The sequence below is a fragment of the Trichechus manatus genome, unplaced genomic scaffold, assembly GCF_000243295.1.
Source record: "Trichechus manatus latirostris isolate Lorelei unplaced genomic scaffold, TriManLat1.0 scaffold00087, whole genome shotgun sequence".
Classification (NCBI taxonomy): Eukaryota; Metazoa; Chordata; class Mammalia; order Sirenia; family Trichechidae; genus Trichechus; species Trichechus manatus.
Genome location: NW_004444023.1, coordinates 7900256 through 7915522, shown reverse-complemented (window position 1 = coordinate 7915522; position 15267 = coordinate 7900256). Strand labels below are relative to the sequence as shown.

The 15267-nt window shown below is 42.8% G+C and overlaps 1 protein-coding gene across 2 annotated transcripts in view; it reads right to left on the bottom strand.

Moving 5' to 3' along the window:
* The window catches only part of LOC105756570 (zinc finger protein 613-like), a 75061-nt gene that overhangs the window by 3650 nt on the left and 56144 nt on the right, over positions 1-15267 (bottom strand). The window contains exon 5 of one of the 2 annotated variants that reach the window (XM_023736438.1): positions 2913-3009. The exons of the other annotated variant lie outside the window; for it this stretch is intronic. Coding sequence (XP_023592206.1) covers positions 2984-3009 — 26 coding nt within the window. The 3' untranslated portion in view covers positions 2913-2983. Of the gene's footprint in view, positions 1-2912; positions 3010-15267 lie in introns of those variants that run through there. 2 annotated transcript variants of the gene reach the window in all.

The window sequence follows — 15267 nt, the reverse complement described above, 5'->3', positions numbered from 1 at the left end:
CTGGAGGCGGCCATATTAGAAAACCAGCCGTACAGAACGTAAAGGGCCGGGGTCTTTTGTTTTGTTTTGTGGGGTTTTTTTCTTTTTCTTTTTGTGGCACAATGGTTAAGGGTTTAATGGGCCAGACGCTAACCGAAATTCCAGACTGCAGAAGTGGGTACAAATCTTTAATTTCTTCATCTTTGGCATTAGTGGTTGGTAGTCAATTTGAATAGTAGTTGTATTAACTGGTCTTCCTTGGAAATTTATGGATATTATCCTACCACTGACAGCGCTGTAATTTGGAATAGATCTTGAAATGTTCTTTTTGAGGATGAATATGATGCCATTCTTCTTCAATTTATCATTCCCAGCATATGATTGTCCGATTCAAATGGCTAATAACAATCAATTTCAGCTCACTAATGCCTAGGCTATCGATCTTTATGCGTCCCATTTCATTTTTGATGATTTCCAATTTTCCTAGATTTATACTTCGTACATTCAATGTTCTAATTATTAATGGATGTGTGCAGCTGTTTCTTCTCGTTTTGTGTCTGCCACATCAGCAAATGAAGGTCCCAAAAGCTTAACTCCATCAATGTCATTAAGGTTGACTCTAGTTTGAGGAGGCAGCTCTTCCCCAGTCATTTTTTGAGTGCCTTCCAACCTGAGGGGCTCATCTTCTGGCACTATATCAGACAATGTTCTGATGCTATTCATAAGGTTTTCACTGGCCAATTTTTTCAAAAGTGACTATCAGGGACAGTTGTACTCTGTCACATGGGGTCACTATGAGTTGAAAATCCACTCAATGGCACCCAACAACAACACAAGTCAGGGATGGCCTGGAAGACCAGAAAGCCACCAAAACTGTCTGGTTTCCTGGCTCTCCGACCTCTGTAGAAAATGAATAGATTTTCAGTGGCTTTAGCTTTACAAGAAAAACATGGCAGATGTTGAATAGGAAAATTAATAACAGACATCTTACTTTGAATTTAAGGTTTTCGTTATTTACAAAACCAAATATTAACCATAAGAAGCTTGACCTAAACTGTAAAAGCCTGTCAAAAACTGCTTTACAGCATGTAAATTTGTCTTCTTGCTGTTGTTAGGTGCAGTTGAGTCCGTTCCAACTCATAGCAACCCTATGTACAATAGAATGAAACACTTCCAGTCCTGTACCATCCTCACAATCATTGATATATCTGAGCCCATTGTTGCAGCCACTGTGTCAGTCTATCTCGTTGAGGGTCTTCCTCTTTTTCTCTGACCTTCTACTTTACCAAGCATGATGTCTTTCTCCAGGGACTGGTCCTTCCTGATAATATGTCCAAAGTATGTGAGACGAAGTCTCACCATCTTTGCTTCCAAGGAACACTCTGGCTGTACATCTTCCAAGACAGACTTGTTCGTTCTTCTTGGAGTCCATGGTCTGTTCAATATTCTTTACCAACACCATAATTCAAAGGCATCAGTTCTTTGGTCTTCCTTATTCATTGTTCAGCTTTCACATGCATATGAGGCGATGGAAAACACCATGGCTTGGGTCAGGCACACCTTAGTCCTCAAAGTGACATCTTTGCTTTTCTACACTTTAAGGAGATCTTTTGCAACAGATTTGCCCAATGCAATACACCATTTGATTTTCTGACTGCTGCTTCCATGGACATTGATTGTGGATCCAAGTAAAATGAAATCCTCGACAACTTTTAAATTTGTCTTATCCTGGTAGAAAAGGATAGTTGTCAAACCATTACCTCCTAATTTAAATCTCAGAAAGTCTCATGGCTGCAGGGAGGTGGAGGGCCAAATTATTAGCAGCCAGGCCAGAAGTAACCTGATGTCAGTTGATCTCAGTAAAGGGGGGAAGACAGGGTTTAGTCAACAAATTCAAGATTACCCAATGGTTGATCTTCCATATTCCTCCCTCTTCTCTTTGTAAGCTTAAACATACCTAGCTTTTTTGAGCCATTTGCTTTTTCTGGAAACAAAATGGTTCCCCTATATGCATGTAGAATAACTGCTCAGAATAAAACTTATGTTCCAATTTCAGTAAGTTTTGATTATTTTTAGCACAGTGAACAAATTCCTTTCAGCAGGCTGGGCAGCAAATTAATATGGTCACACCCTTTAAAGACTATATTGAAAAAAAAGGAAAAAGTTTGCAAATAGACAAGTGGGAGTTCAAGTGTCTGTACAGAAAAGATGCAATCCTGGTGCGGTGCAATGGATCACTTTTGTGTGGCCTTTCTTCCTGTAGTCTTGTAACTCCCACCCAAGTGATTGGGCGGGACTGTGCAGATAGGGTAATTGTGGCCCACCAAAGGGATTGGTCAGTTCTGCCATCTGCTGGGCTTGAAATGAGCCACCTCAGAGAGGAGAAAGAGAGGATCCTACCACCACCAAGGAAGAACAGCCAGGAACAAAGAGCATGTCCTTTGGACCTGGAATCCCTGTGCTGAAAAGTTCCTGGAACCAGGAGACAGAAAGAGAGAGAAAGTGAGCTGTAACCCTGAAGAGGAGAAGTTGCAGGAGAGACTGGCTGGAGACCGAGCAGTGGGCTTCCCGGACCATGTAGCAAGAAAGCTGAGTGCCTGGGATGCCTCTAAGGACTTATTGGCTGGGGCTAAAAGAGCTCTGGAACACTTGCCTGAGCAGGGCAGAGGCCTAGGGCCAGAGAGAGGTGTGCCTGTGAGCACAGCTGAAAAGAGGCTGTCCTGATGGAAGAGCTGTATCCCAAGTGTTCCTGAACCTGAACTGTAACCTGTTACTTCCCTAATAAACCCCATAATTGTGAGTATTGTCTGTGAGTTCTATGTGGCCATTGCAATAAATTATCGAACCCACAGAGTAGTAGAGAGTGCCATGGGAGGGACAGTTGGTGTCAAAACTGATAAAGATGGTGGAGAGAGAAGGTATGTCTGACCTCCGCCCCATAGGAATCAGCTTGGACTGTTGATCTTGAGTCTTCTTCCTCCTTTTGAAGTTAAGAGGAGGTCAGTCACCAACTCAACCTCATTTTTACACCTGGGGAGGTAAACAGGGTGTTAAAGAAAATGTCTTCCCCTGTTAAAACTTAACTCTTAACCCTTAACAACTTAAAAACTCATGATAAAGACAGTTCTGGGAAAAGTTTAATAATTAGATAAGCCATAACTACCCTACGTAATGTAGACATACAAATTTAATAAACCAGTCCAAGCGGACTCCTGTTGATTAAGTCAATGGCAACCAATCATCTTAAATTTCCTTTTTGGGAAATTCCCTAACAGTTTGTAATGTATATAGTCTGATGAAAATTTTAATGAGAACATCTCTTTAGAGGGGTGCTCCCAGTTCCCAGATTTTTTACCACCCAATACCACCTTTTAACTCTAAATGACTTATTGATCAGATTTTTCTTCTCTCAACAGGGAAAAGGCAAAAAGCCAATAAGCCGAGCACCAAGGAAAGCTTCTTATAGGAAACCGCTTGCAGGAAGCAGCTTTTACGGGCAGAAAAGGTTTGGAGAAGCTGGTACTGCATGAGAGTGGCCATCACAGACAGGGCAAAAGAGCAGTGGTACGGCCTGGTTATATCTGGAGTTGGGCATTAGGGAAAAGCCACTAAAAGTGAGATCAGTAAACAGCAAGTAGATTGACAGGCTTTTCTTACTAGTTTGTGGTAGTCTGGAAGCTCCGATAAAACCTGTTCAACCTCATATCAACATGCAAGCCTCTACTGACTGACAGATGGTGGCTGCCCTTGACATGCATGAGCTGGGAATGGAAACCCAGCCTCCCACATGAAAGGGGAGAATTCTACCACTGAATCACTACTGCCCTCAACTTCTCGTTCATCCCATTTCTCAGCCAGCAGTCATTGCACAATTAAGAATGGAGATTTGGGGGATTATCTGGAATATAGGGTATTGGAGGTTGATTAGAAAAGGTCAAAAGATCACACTTTGAACCACTTCTTTTTGATGCTATCTCAAAAATAGCACTTGGATCACTTCCTCTACTCTGTCCTCATTGTTTCACTTCTTTTCTCTGAGTTACTGCTTAATTTGCCATCTCACTGGCCCCTACAAATGACTCTGCAATCAAAGGTTTATTCAAAGATTAAACTGCTCTGTGGGAAACCCTTGGCTCAGTGCATGACAGCCCTTGTTGTCATCAAGCTACAGATTTATGATTAAGGTTAGACACACCGACATTCTCAATTCCTCCTCCTCTTCTCACTAGAACTAATAACAATAATACCTTTACTGATTGCCTGATTTCCAGAAGGTGTTTTAACTACAGTCATGCATTGCTTAACGTCAATGATACATTCTGTGGAATAAGACATTATGTGATTTGGTCATTCTGCGAACACCATATTATATATAGGCAGTCCTCAAGTTATGAACGTCCAACTTATGTGCCACCCATAGTTACAAATCAACACTCAAAAAGCATATTATATTAAAACTTTATTTGAGCCCACTTCCCATCATCTTCACTGCTACTGCTGCTGCTGCTGCTGGAGTGGCTGTTGGAGGCCAGAGAAATGGGCAGCAGCAGCAGCTGAGAGGGCAGTGGAGTGGAGATAGAGAAAGCCAGCGAGGAGTGAGCAGAGTACGCCCAGTCCCATCCACAGTTCCACCTGCCTGAGGAGCAGGAGCAGCTTTGGCTCCACAGCCCCCACCACAGCCTGCTGGACAAAGCCCAAGAGCCCACATCCAGAGCCACAGAAGCATATGTGGTCAGACTGGGGGCTGATTAACCAATAAGTACAGTATGCACCAGTTTACAGAAAGCAAAGTATGCAGGGCTTAATATGTGCTTACTTACTAATCTGGAGTGCACATCTTTGATGTGGTGAAACTCAGGTGAAATTGTGCACTAAGTAAGTACAATTAAACTCATGCATAACTTGCTTGTTGGGTAATCCGTCCTGGGGTCAGACATTGCCCAAATGAATGTTATGTCATGCATGACTGTACTTTCCACAAACACCCTATGAAGCAGTAATTATTTTAAAGATAAAATTGGGACATAGGTAAGTACTCAGTGTTGCTTAAGAGCTTACAGCTGGGGCATGGACTCAAATCCTGTCCTGGCAGTGTTAACTTCAGAACTCACTCCTAACCACTATGTGATAATACTGCCTGTCAGCCCAGAAGAAACTGAGGTCATGCAGACAGGTAAAGGGTGATTTCACTGGGATGATGAGGATTCTAGGTTTGATAGCAGAGGCTGTGTCTACCAGGCATAAGTATGTACTGTGCCTCCTTCATGTGGGCTTGTGTTAATGAATGGTGGCTGTCCAAGCCAGAAAGACCACCTTGTGGCCTGATATCAGCTGACTTTAAGGAGTAGCAGGGGAGTAATGATTCAATCAACCATGATTATGAATTGATGCCCCAGTCATGACTACAAAATGAAGCCAATAAAAGCTTTGGACACAGAAGTTCCACGGGCTTCCTGGTTGGTGAAAGACATCCATGCACAAGGGAGGGTAGCAAACCCTTTGGACATCAAAGTCTTACATTAGGAAGCCTCCCAGACATTGCGTTATGCACCTTTGTATCTTCTTTTGTGATAATAAAGTTGCAATCTTAAGTACAGTGCTTTCAATGAAGTCTCCACCAAAATATCAAATCATAAGGATTAGTGGGAGCTACCAGGTCAGAAGGGTGGTGGATGGGAAACCCTAAGCTTGCAGCTGGTATAGTAAGGGGGTAGAAGGAACCCCTGAATTCATAGGCAGTAGCTAAAAAGTGAGGAAAGCCAGGGGAATCCCCAGGCTTGTGGCTGACATCCTGAAGGAAAGGGGAAAAGCTCTGTATCTGTAGCCAGCAGGTCAGAAATGAAGAGAACCCCAAGGCACCAAAAGTCTTTGGCTGAAGAGGAGTGTGATGGTTAAAGTTGTGTGTCATCTTGGCTGGGCCACAATTCTCAGTAGTTTGGCAGTTATGATGTAGTTTGGCAGTCATATAATGATGTGATCGCCTCCATGATGAGATTTGATATAATGTGATCACCTCCATGATGGGATCTGCTGTGAATAGCCAATCAATTGAAAGGGAGTTTCCTTGGGGGGTGTGGCCTGAATCCAATATAGGTGAACTTTCAGGCAAGGCTCATGGGCTCTTGTTTGCTCTGGATCCTGCAGCTGGCTCCTGTTCATCTGACCTCTGCTTTTTGGGACTTGAGCCAGCAGCTCACCTGCCTGCTGTCTTGACTGCCGATCTTGGGATTCATTGGTCTTCGCAGCCTGTTAGCCAGAGCCCTACTGACTTGCCGATCTTGGGTTGCCAGCCCCTGTGGCTACCTAAATCAGGAGAAGCCTCCAGCCTGACCCAGGGACTTGGAATGTTCCAGCCTCTACAACCACATGAGCCATTTCCTTAATATAAATCTCTGTTTATACGTGTTACTGGTTTTGCTTCTCTAGAGAACCCGGCCTAAGACATCTGGTACTGAGAGTGGTTCCAGAGAAATAAAATTGTAAGGATAAGTTTTCTAAATTCGTTCTCAAGTCTGGTTAGTCTTAAAGATGTTGATGACTCTGCTTCCAGCAGTAAAGAGGGCACTGCTAATCCATGGTGTGAAGTGCCAATAGAAATACGTAAAATATCGCCACCAATAATCAGGTATTGGTGAAAGGCAAGGCTCTGGGTGACTGCATGTGATACCTTTCTACAATTTTGTCAAAATGAGAAGTTAGAAGTATAAGGAAGTTAGTTGGTTAGTCGTACTTTCACTAGACAAAGTGGTGAAAGGAAGAGATGAGCTCAGGGCTTCAGAGTCAAAGCTCAAGTGCAGCATAAAAGACCTCAAAGTTTCCACTTCTGCACTGAAAGAAAGCCTTATTTCTTGCAGTAACAGTGCTAATATTGTCAAGAGCTAAACCCAGAGTCTTATCATAAGAGTGGCTGCATTACAACTCCAACTGAATTCCCAACCTCGACTAGTGTCTGATGTTCAAGTGAGGGCATTGATTGGGAAGAAATGGGATCCTGAAACTTGGGATGGGGATGTATGGGCAGATAATCAGGAAGCTGGGGACACTGAATCCCTATAGTCCATTGAATTACTCCTGCCAACAGAACCAGCCCTCTCACTCCCATCTGAAGAGATTACTCCATCTTTGTCTTCTAAGCCACCCTCCCCAGTAAAACCATTAGCCCCTTCACCCCCATCTGATGAGATTAACCCAGCTGTATCTGAAGAGTCTTTGTCTGAGTCACTGCCTGGGACATCGCCCAAGTCAGATGCCTCAAAAGACAATGCTGAATGTTCTCAAAATACAACCCCACCACCCATTTAGGCTTCTAGACATATAACTAGACTTAAGTCCCAAAAGGTGAGTACAAAGTGTGACCTAGGAGGAGGTACACTACACTCCAAAAGAACTGCTTGACTTTTCTAATATGTACAAACAGAAACCGTGGGAATATGTGTGGGAATGGCTACTAAGGGTATGGGATAATGATACAAGGAACACAAAGATGGATCAGTCTGAGTTTATTGTTACGGGCCCACGAAGCACAGATTCTTCATTCAATGTTTCAGCTTGAGACATTAGGAAAGAATCTGTTCATTTGGTTGGGTCACTGAAGCATGGATTACACAGTGGCCTACATTAAATCAAGTTGAAGTACCATACCTGCCTTGGTATACTGTGTAGAAGAAGGTATCCAAAGGTTTAGGGAAACTGGCATGTTAGAGTGGATTTATCAGGTTAGACCCACAGACCCACAAATGGAGTGCCCAGAGGACATACCTTTCACCACAACGGTGAGGAACAAATTTGTGAAGGGAGCCCCAGCATCCTTGAAGACTGCTGTGATTGCTATTGTATGTAAGTCAGATTTGACAGTGGGAACTGCCCTGACTGAATTAAGACACCTAACTACAATGGAGCTGAGATTGGACCCCATGGTGGTAGGGCCCAAGTGGTATCTCTCAACTGACAAAGACAAGGTGAGTGTGGTTACCGTAATGGACAGGGGAAACAAATCAGAATAGTCTGACTCGTATGGACTTCATTGGCTACTTAGTCATGGTATCCCTAGCAGTGAAACAGATAAGAAATCTACTAAATATTTACTTGATCTGTATAAGCCGATAAATTCTAGGTCAAATGAACAGCAGTCTAACATGAATCACCAGAAGAGAGTCACGGCCCCTCAGTCAATTCGAAGACTTGAGTGAGTTTAAAGAACCATAACCCCTTGAATGAAGGGGAGGCTGGGTCCCCTTGAGGAAGGACCTCACTACACTGCCAAAATTTATACTGTTAATCTTTTTCCTATCCTCCCCCAAAGGGATCTATGACCTTTTACGAGAGTGACTGTTCACTGGGGAAAAGGAAATAATCAGACTTCTCAGGAATGCAAGGAAATGGCTCACGCATTTGTGGAGGCTGGCAAGTCCCAAACTGGTGGGTCAGGCATAGGCTTCCCTGACTCACGTGGCTGTGGGGGCTGACAAACCAAATTGGCAGGCCAGATGACAGGCTGCTGGCTCACAAGGCTGTGGAAGCTGGTGAATCAGGTCAGATGATAGGCTTCTAGCCCACCAGGCTGTGAAAGCTGGCAAATCCCAGAATCAGCAGGTCAGATGACAGGTTGGTGGCTCAAGTCCCAAGAACTGGAGGTCAGATGATCACAAACTGGATGCAGGATCCTGAGTGGGAAAGAGAGAACTTCCCCAGAGCATTTACATATATTTGATGCAGGCCACCCCTCAAGGAAACTCCCCCTATTTGAGAAGGCAGTGACTTAAGTCATGCCCTTTAGTAAGGGTAGTGACTGAGGTAAAGGTGGTGACTTGAGTCCCACCCTCTAGTAAGGTAGTGATTCAAGATACGCTCTTAATCCTGCTTCATTAACACGACCACATGCAGAGGCTAGGATTTACAAAACCAAAAACAAAACAAAACCCGTTGCCATTGAGTCGATTCTGACTCTTAGCAATCCTACAGAACAGAGAAGAACTGCCTCACAGTATTTCCAAGAAGTGGCTGGTGGATTTGAACTGCCAACTTTTGGTTAACAGCTGAGTTTTTAACCACTGTGCCACCAGGGCTCAAAGATTCACAGCACATCACAAAATTGAGAACTATACAATACTGGGAACCATGGCCTAGCCAAGTTGAAACATGACCTCAACCATCACAAGTTCCATACACCTTATTTTCATAGTCCCACTCAATCTTTATATGTTTGTCACAAACACTATGGGTAGAAGGGCCATATTAAGTAATTCATTACACTGAATCATCACAAGTTATTACTATAAAGTTATTTACATTCTACTTGGGTATAAATACTCAAAAACTATCAAAGAATTTAAAATAACTAAGGGAGAAATAGAAAAACTATCAAGGAATTTACTTTCTACCTGGAGAGATAAGACATGGGCATTAAAAAAGAATTTTTTTTTTTTTAGGATGCTTAAGTACCATTAAAAGGAGTCCTTTACTAGCGACCAGGCTTCTAAGATACATCAATTTGTCCCAACCCACCTGGAGCAAAGAAGAATGAACAACACCAAAGACACAAAGAAAATATTAGCCCAAGACACAAAATGGGCCACATAAACCAGAGAATCCATCAGCCTGAGACCATAAGAACTGGATGGTGCCCAGCTACCACCAATGACCACCTTAACAGGGAACACAACAGAGTCCCTGACAGAGCAGGAGAAAAGTGGGTGCAGAACTCAAATTCTAGTAAAAAGACCAGACTTAATGGTCTGACTGAGACTGGAGGGAGCCTGGAAGACATGGCCCCTACACTGTCTGTTAGCCCAGAACTGAAACCATTCCCGAAGCCAACTCTTCAGACAAAGATTAGACTGGACTATGGGACATAAAACGATTCTCAGGAAAAGAGTGCTTCTTAGCTCAAGTAGATAACATAAGACTAAATGGGCAGCTCCTATTCGGGGGCGAGATGAGAAGGCGAAAAGGGACAGGAGCTGGTTCAACAGACACAGGAAATCTGAAGTGGAGAGGAGTGTGCTGTCACATTATAGGGAGAGCAGCTAGGGTCACATAGCAATGTGTATATAAATTTTTGTATGAGAAACTGACTTGAACTGTAAACTTTCACTTAAAACACAATAATAAAAAGGGAGTCCTTTAAAAGGAGTCCTTACCCCAGAAGTGGTGAGTAGTGCAAATGGTTAATGCACTCAGCTGCTAACCTGAAAAACTGGAGGTTTGAGTCTACCAAGAGGAAACCTGAAACAAATATCTGGCTATCTACTTCTAAAAAATCAGCCATGAAAATCCTAGGGAGCAGAGTTCTACTCTCACACTCAAGGGGTCACAACGGTGGTGACGTGTGATGGATCACTTTTGTGGCCTTTCTCATCATGGTCTTGTAACTCCACTCCCACCAAATGATTGGGTGGGAGCATGCTAATGAGGTATATGGAACCCTAAGGAGAGGATTAGTCAGTTTGCCATTCCCCTAGGCTTAATAGAGAGCTAATTCCAGAGCAGAGAGAGGATCTCACCACCACCAAGGAAGAAGGGCCAAGAATGGAGCATGTCCTTTGGACCCGGGATCTCTGTGCTGAGAAGTTCCTGGAACCAGAAGACCAAACGAGAGACGGATAGAGAGAGGGAGAAAGAGAAAGCTGTTAACACTGAAGATGGTGAGAAGTGCTGGTAGAGAAATGGCGACAGGAGAGACCAGCAGGAGACAGTGCGGTGGGCTTCCCAGCCCATGGAGCGAGAAAGCTGAGTGCCTTTGGGCAAGAGGCTTGCTGGTGGAGTAGGGTGCCTCCAGGCACTTGGTGGAGCTAGGTTTGCTGGTCCACAGAGCTAGAGCTGAGTACCTTTGGCTTAGGCTTACTGGTGGAGTGGAGTGCCTCTAGGCACTTATCAGCAGAGCTAAAAGAACTTTGTAACATTTGCCTTAGCAGGGCAGAAGCAAAGGGCCAGAGAAAGGCATGCCTTCAGCACGGCTGGGAAGACGCTATCCTGATGGAAGAACTGTATCCTGAGTATTCCTGAACTTGAATTGTAACCTGTTACTTCCCTAATAAACCCCATAATTGTAAGTATTGTCTGTGAGTTCCGTGTGACCTGTGCGATGAATTACCAAACACAGCAGAGAAACTGGGAGTGCACGGGGAGGGACAGTTGGTGTGAGAATTGGTAAGGATGGCGGAGAAGACATGTCTGATCTCTATCTCATAACAATCAGCTTTGGGCTGTTGCTCTTGATTCTCCTTCCCAGTTCTGAAGCCAAAGGTCAGATGCTGACCCTACACTGTTTTTACAAGCTGAAATCAACTCAACGGCAACTAAATTTTGACAAGAAACTGTCATTACAAGTTTTTAGGATTTTCTAACTCCTAAAAATTCTAACTAAACACCTTGTACCAATAGATCCCATGTCAGTTTCACCTAATGTACATATCACATCCTTTGACTAGATTACCTTCAATATCAAGATTTCACTTAAATATAATCCAACCAACTCAATGCTCTCTCCAAGAGGGCATGGACTTTTTTTTTTTTTTTTTTGATTCACCGCTGTATTCTCAGCTCCTGGAAACAGGGCCAGATACAAAGGCAGTATGTGACAAATTTTCATTACATTAATGAGTAGATTCAATGTAAGGCTATTGTTTCATAGGTCACTCTGCACATAAAGTTCTAAAAGTTGAGATGGGACCAAGATGGCGGAGTAGCCAGACACTTCTGGTGGAACCTCTTACAACAGAGACCCGAAAAACAAGTAAACTGATTATATATGGCAATCTGGGAGCCCTGAACATCAAAGGCAGAGTTGAGGAACTGGACCGAGTAGCAGGGGAGGAAGCAGCGAGGAGCTGCCAGACCTGACCCGGCAAGAGCCTAAGCCCTTCAGGCCTGATCAGCTTGGGGTTGAGCAGTGAGGAAGGCCAGCAGCAGTGCACAGGAGGCACGTTTTCCACTCCAGGAGAGAGCCAGCACCAGAGAGTCTGCAAGGCCACCCAGAACCAGTAAGAAACAGCCCTGGATCAGCAAAAGATAAGTAATTGTGTACAGCCTACCACGCAGATCAAAAACCACCCCCTTAGGGAAAAACCTCTCTCCCATTTACCTCCCTGCTCCATGCCCTGCACTGGGTCCTGGACCAGCCTCAGCAATTGCCAAGTCCCCTGGGCCGGAAGTAGGATCCGTCACACGCCTGGAGCCATTCTCCCTGCCTTGGAGAGTAAATAAATTACCAAAGACAGGACAAAATAAACTGCCAGCTCCCCTAAGCCAGGAACCCAGCATAGGCACAGCTCCTTTGCCTAGGCATAAGGGATCCATAGACTTTGAGTGCCTAACCCCTGCAGAGACTTATGTGGGCCCATCTCAACAGCATAGGCCCTCATTACCACATTACAACAGGGTATGTATTGGAACTCTAACTTCAACTGTTTCAGCTGTGAACTTGCAAGTTCTTGACATTTGACACTGCTCTGCCCATTAAGCAGGGTCTTCACCTACCCACATCAGGGGCCAGAGGACTGGTGGCTCCACCCATGCCACCTAACCACCTGCCATAGGGGCCAGTGAATAAGAGGTGCCCCCAGTCCATACAGCCAACACCATTAGGTGCTCATGGTCCAGTTACAAAACCCACCCACCTACGTTCTCCAGGGAACAGAGACATGACTTCCTCCTGGACACTCAGGGGCAGCCATCAGCCCCCCGCCTTGCTCAGAGTGTGTCCCCCTGCTGCAGCCAGATGCCTGTGCCTACACCAATCACTCATGCCTGTCTAGGACTGTGAGAACCTACACCACACACCTGGTGGCTATCTACCTGGGCACCTGAGCTGGATCCATACAGGAGGAGTGGGAGGACTCCTGAGCTCACATACTAGTAACAGATCTAACCATCTGGTGACAGGACATTACAGCTTCAAAGGTGCCAATAATCAAACTAGCTCATACGAGCAGCCTACTTGAGCTTATCGAAACAAAACAAGAAGCCAGGACACAGTAAGCAAACAAAAAATAAATAAATATAATAACTTATTGATGGCTCAGAGATAAGTCAGTATCAAGTCACATAAATAGGCAATCAATGATGGCTTCAGCAAGCTTCCAAAATAAATAATCTAGAAATTCTCCAGAGGAGGAAAATTTCTTGCAATTACCAGAGGCAGAATACAAAAGATTAATATACAGAACTCTTCAAGAAATTAGGAAGGAAATTAAGCAAAACGCAGAACACACAATAGAGGAAATTTAAAAGATTAGAGAACAGCATAATGACAACTTTAACAGGCTGCAAGAATCCACAGAGAGACAGCAATCACAAATTCAGAAGATTAATAATAAAACTTCAGAATTAGACAACTCAATAGAAAGTCATAGGAGCAAAATTGAGGCAATGGAAGTCAGAATTAGTGAGAATGAAGATAAAGCACTTGACACAAGCTTATTCGAGGAAAAATCAGATAAAAGGATTTAAAAAAACAAAGAAACCCTAAGAATTATGTGGGACTGGACTGGAGTACCAGAACAGGGGGGGATAACAAAAAATACAGAGAGAATTGTTGAAGATTTGTTGGCAGAAAACTTCCCTGATATTGTGAAAGATGACAAGATATCTATTCAAGATGCTCATCCCCACATAAGGTAGATCCCAAAAGAAAGTCACCAAGACATAATCAAACTTGCCAAAACCAAAGATAAAGAGAGAATTTTAAGAGCAGCTAGGGATAAACGAAAAGTCATCTACAAAGAAGAGTCTATAAGCTCGGAGTACTCAGCAGAAACCATGCAGGCAAGAAGGCAACAGGATGACTCATATAAAACCTTGAAGGAAAAAAACTGCCAGCCAAGAATCATATATCCAGTAAAACTGTCTCTCAAATATGACTGTGAAATTAGGGCATTTCCAGATAAACACAAGTTTAGGGAATTTGAAAAAACCAAACAAAACTTACAAGAAATACTAAAGGGAGTCCTCTGATTAGAAAATCAATAACATCATATAACAAACCAAGACTAGAACACAGGACAGAGCAACCAGATATCAATCCAGATACGGAAGTCACAAAAATAAACCAAAGCTAAAACACTGAAAATAGGGAAACAGATGTCAATACATAAAAGATGACAACATTAAAACAAAAAAAGAGGGACATAAAAAATGTAGACATAGATTTTTCATATGGAAAGGAAGTCAATGCGATATAAAGAAATAAAAGACTGGTATAAACTTAGAAAAATAGGGGTAAATATTAAGGTAACCACAAAGGAAACTAACAATCCTACAAGTCAAAATAAAAAACTAGAAAAATATAAAGACTAAGCAAACACAAAATTAAAAACAATGAAAAAGATGAAAAGCAAACACATAAACGACTCAGCACAGAAAATTAAGTGGAACAAAGCAACTGTGAACACACACAGAAAAGACATCAAAATCATGTACTAAACTCATACCTATCAATAATTATGCTGAATGTAAATGGACTAAATGCACCAATAAAGAGACAGAGAGTGGCAGACTGGTAAAAAATCATGATCCATCTATATGCTGCCTACAAGAGACACACGTTAAAGACGCAAACAAACTACACTCAAAGGATGGAAAAAAAATATATCAAGCAAACAACACTCAAAAAAGAGCAGGAGTGGCAAAATTAATCTCTAACAAATTAGACTTTAATTTATATAGTAATTTTAATTTTAATAGTAAAATCCACCACAAAGGATAAGGAAGTACACTATGAAATGATTAAAAGGTCAATACACCAGGAGGACATAACTATAATAAATATTTACACACCCAACAACAGGGCTCCAAAATACATAAAACAAATTCTAACAGCACTGAAAAGAGAGATAGACAGCTCCACAATAGTAGTAGGAAACTTTAACACACCACTTTCAGTGAAGGACAGAACATTCAGAAAGAATTTCAACAAAGACACAAATGAGCTAAACGCTACAATCAACCAACTTGATCTCAGAGACATATCCCAAACACTTCACCCAACAGCAGCCAAGTCTACTTTCTTTTCCAATGCAAATCTAACATTCTCCAGAATACATCATTTATTAGGCCATAAAGCAAGCCTTAACAAAATCCAAAGCATCGAAAAATTACAAAGCATCTTTTCTGACCATAAAGCCATAAAAGCAGAAATCAACAACAGAAAAAGCAAGGAAAAACAAATCAAACACATGGAAACTGAACAACACCTTGCTCAAAAACTACTGGGTTACAGAAGAAATTAAGGATGGAATAAAGAAATTCATAGAATCAAACAAGAACGAAAACACGTCCTACCAGAACCTT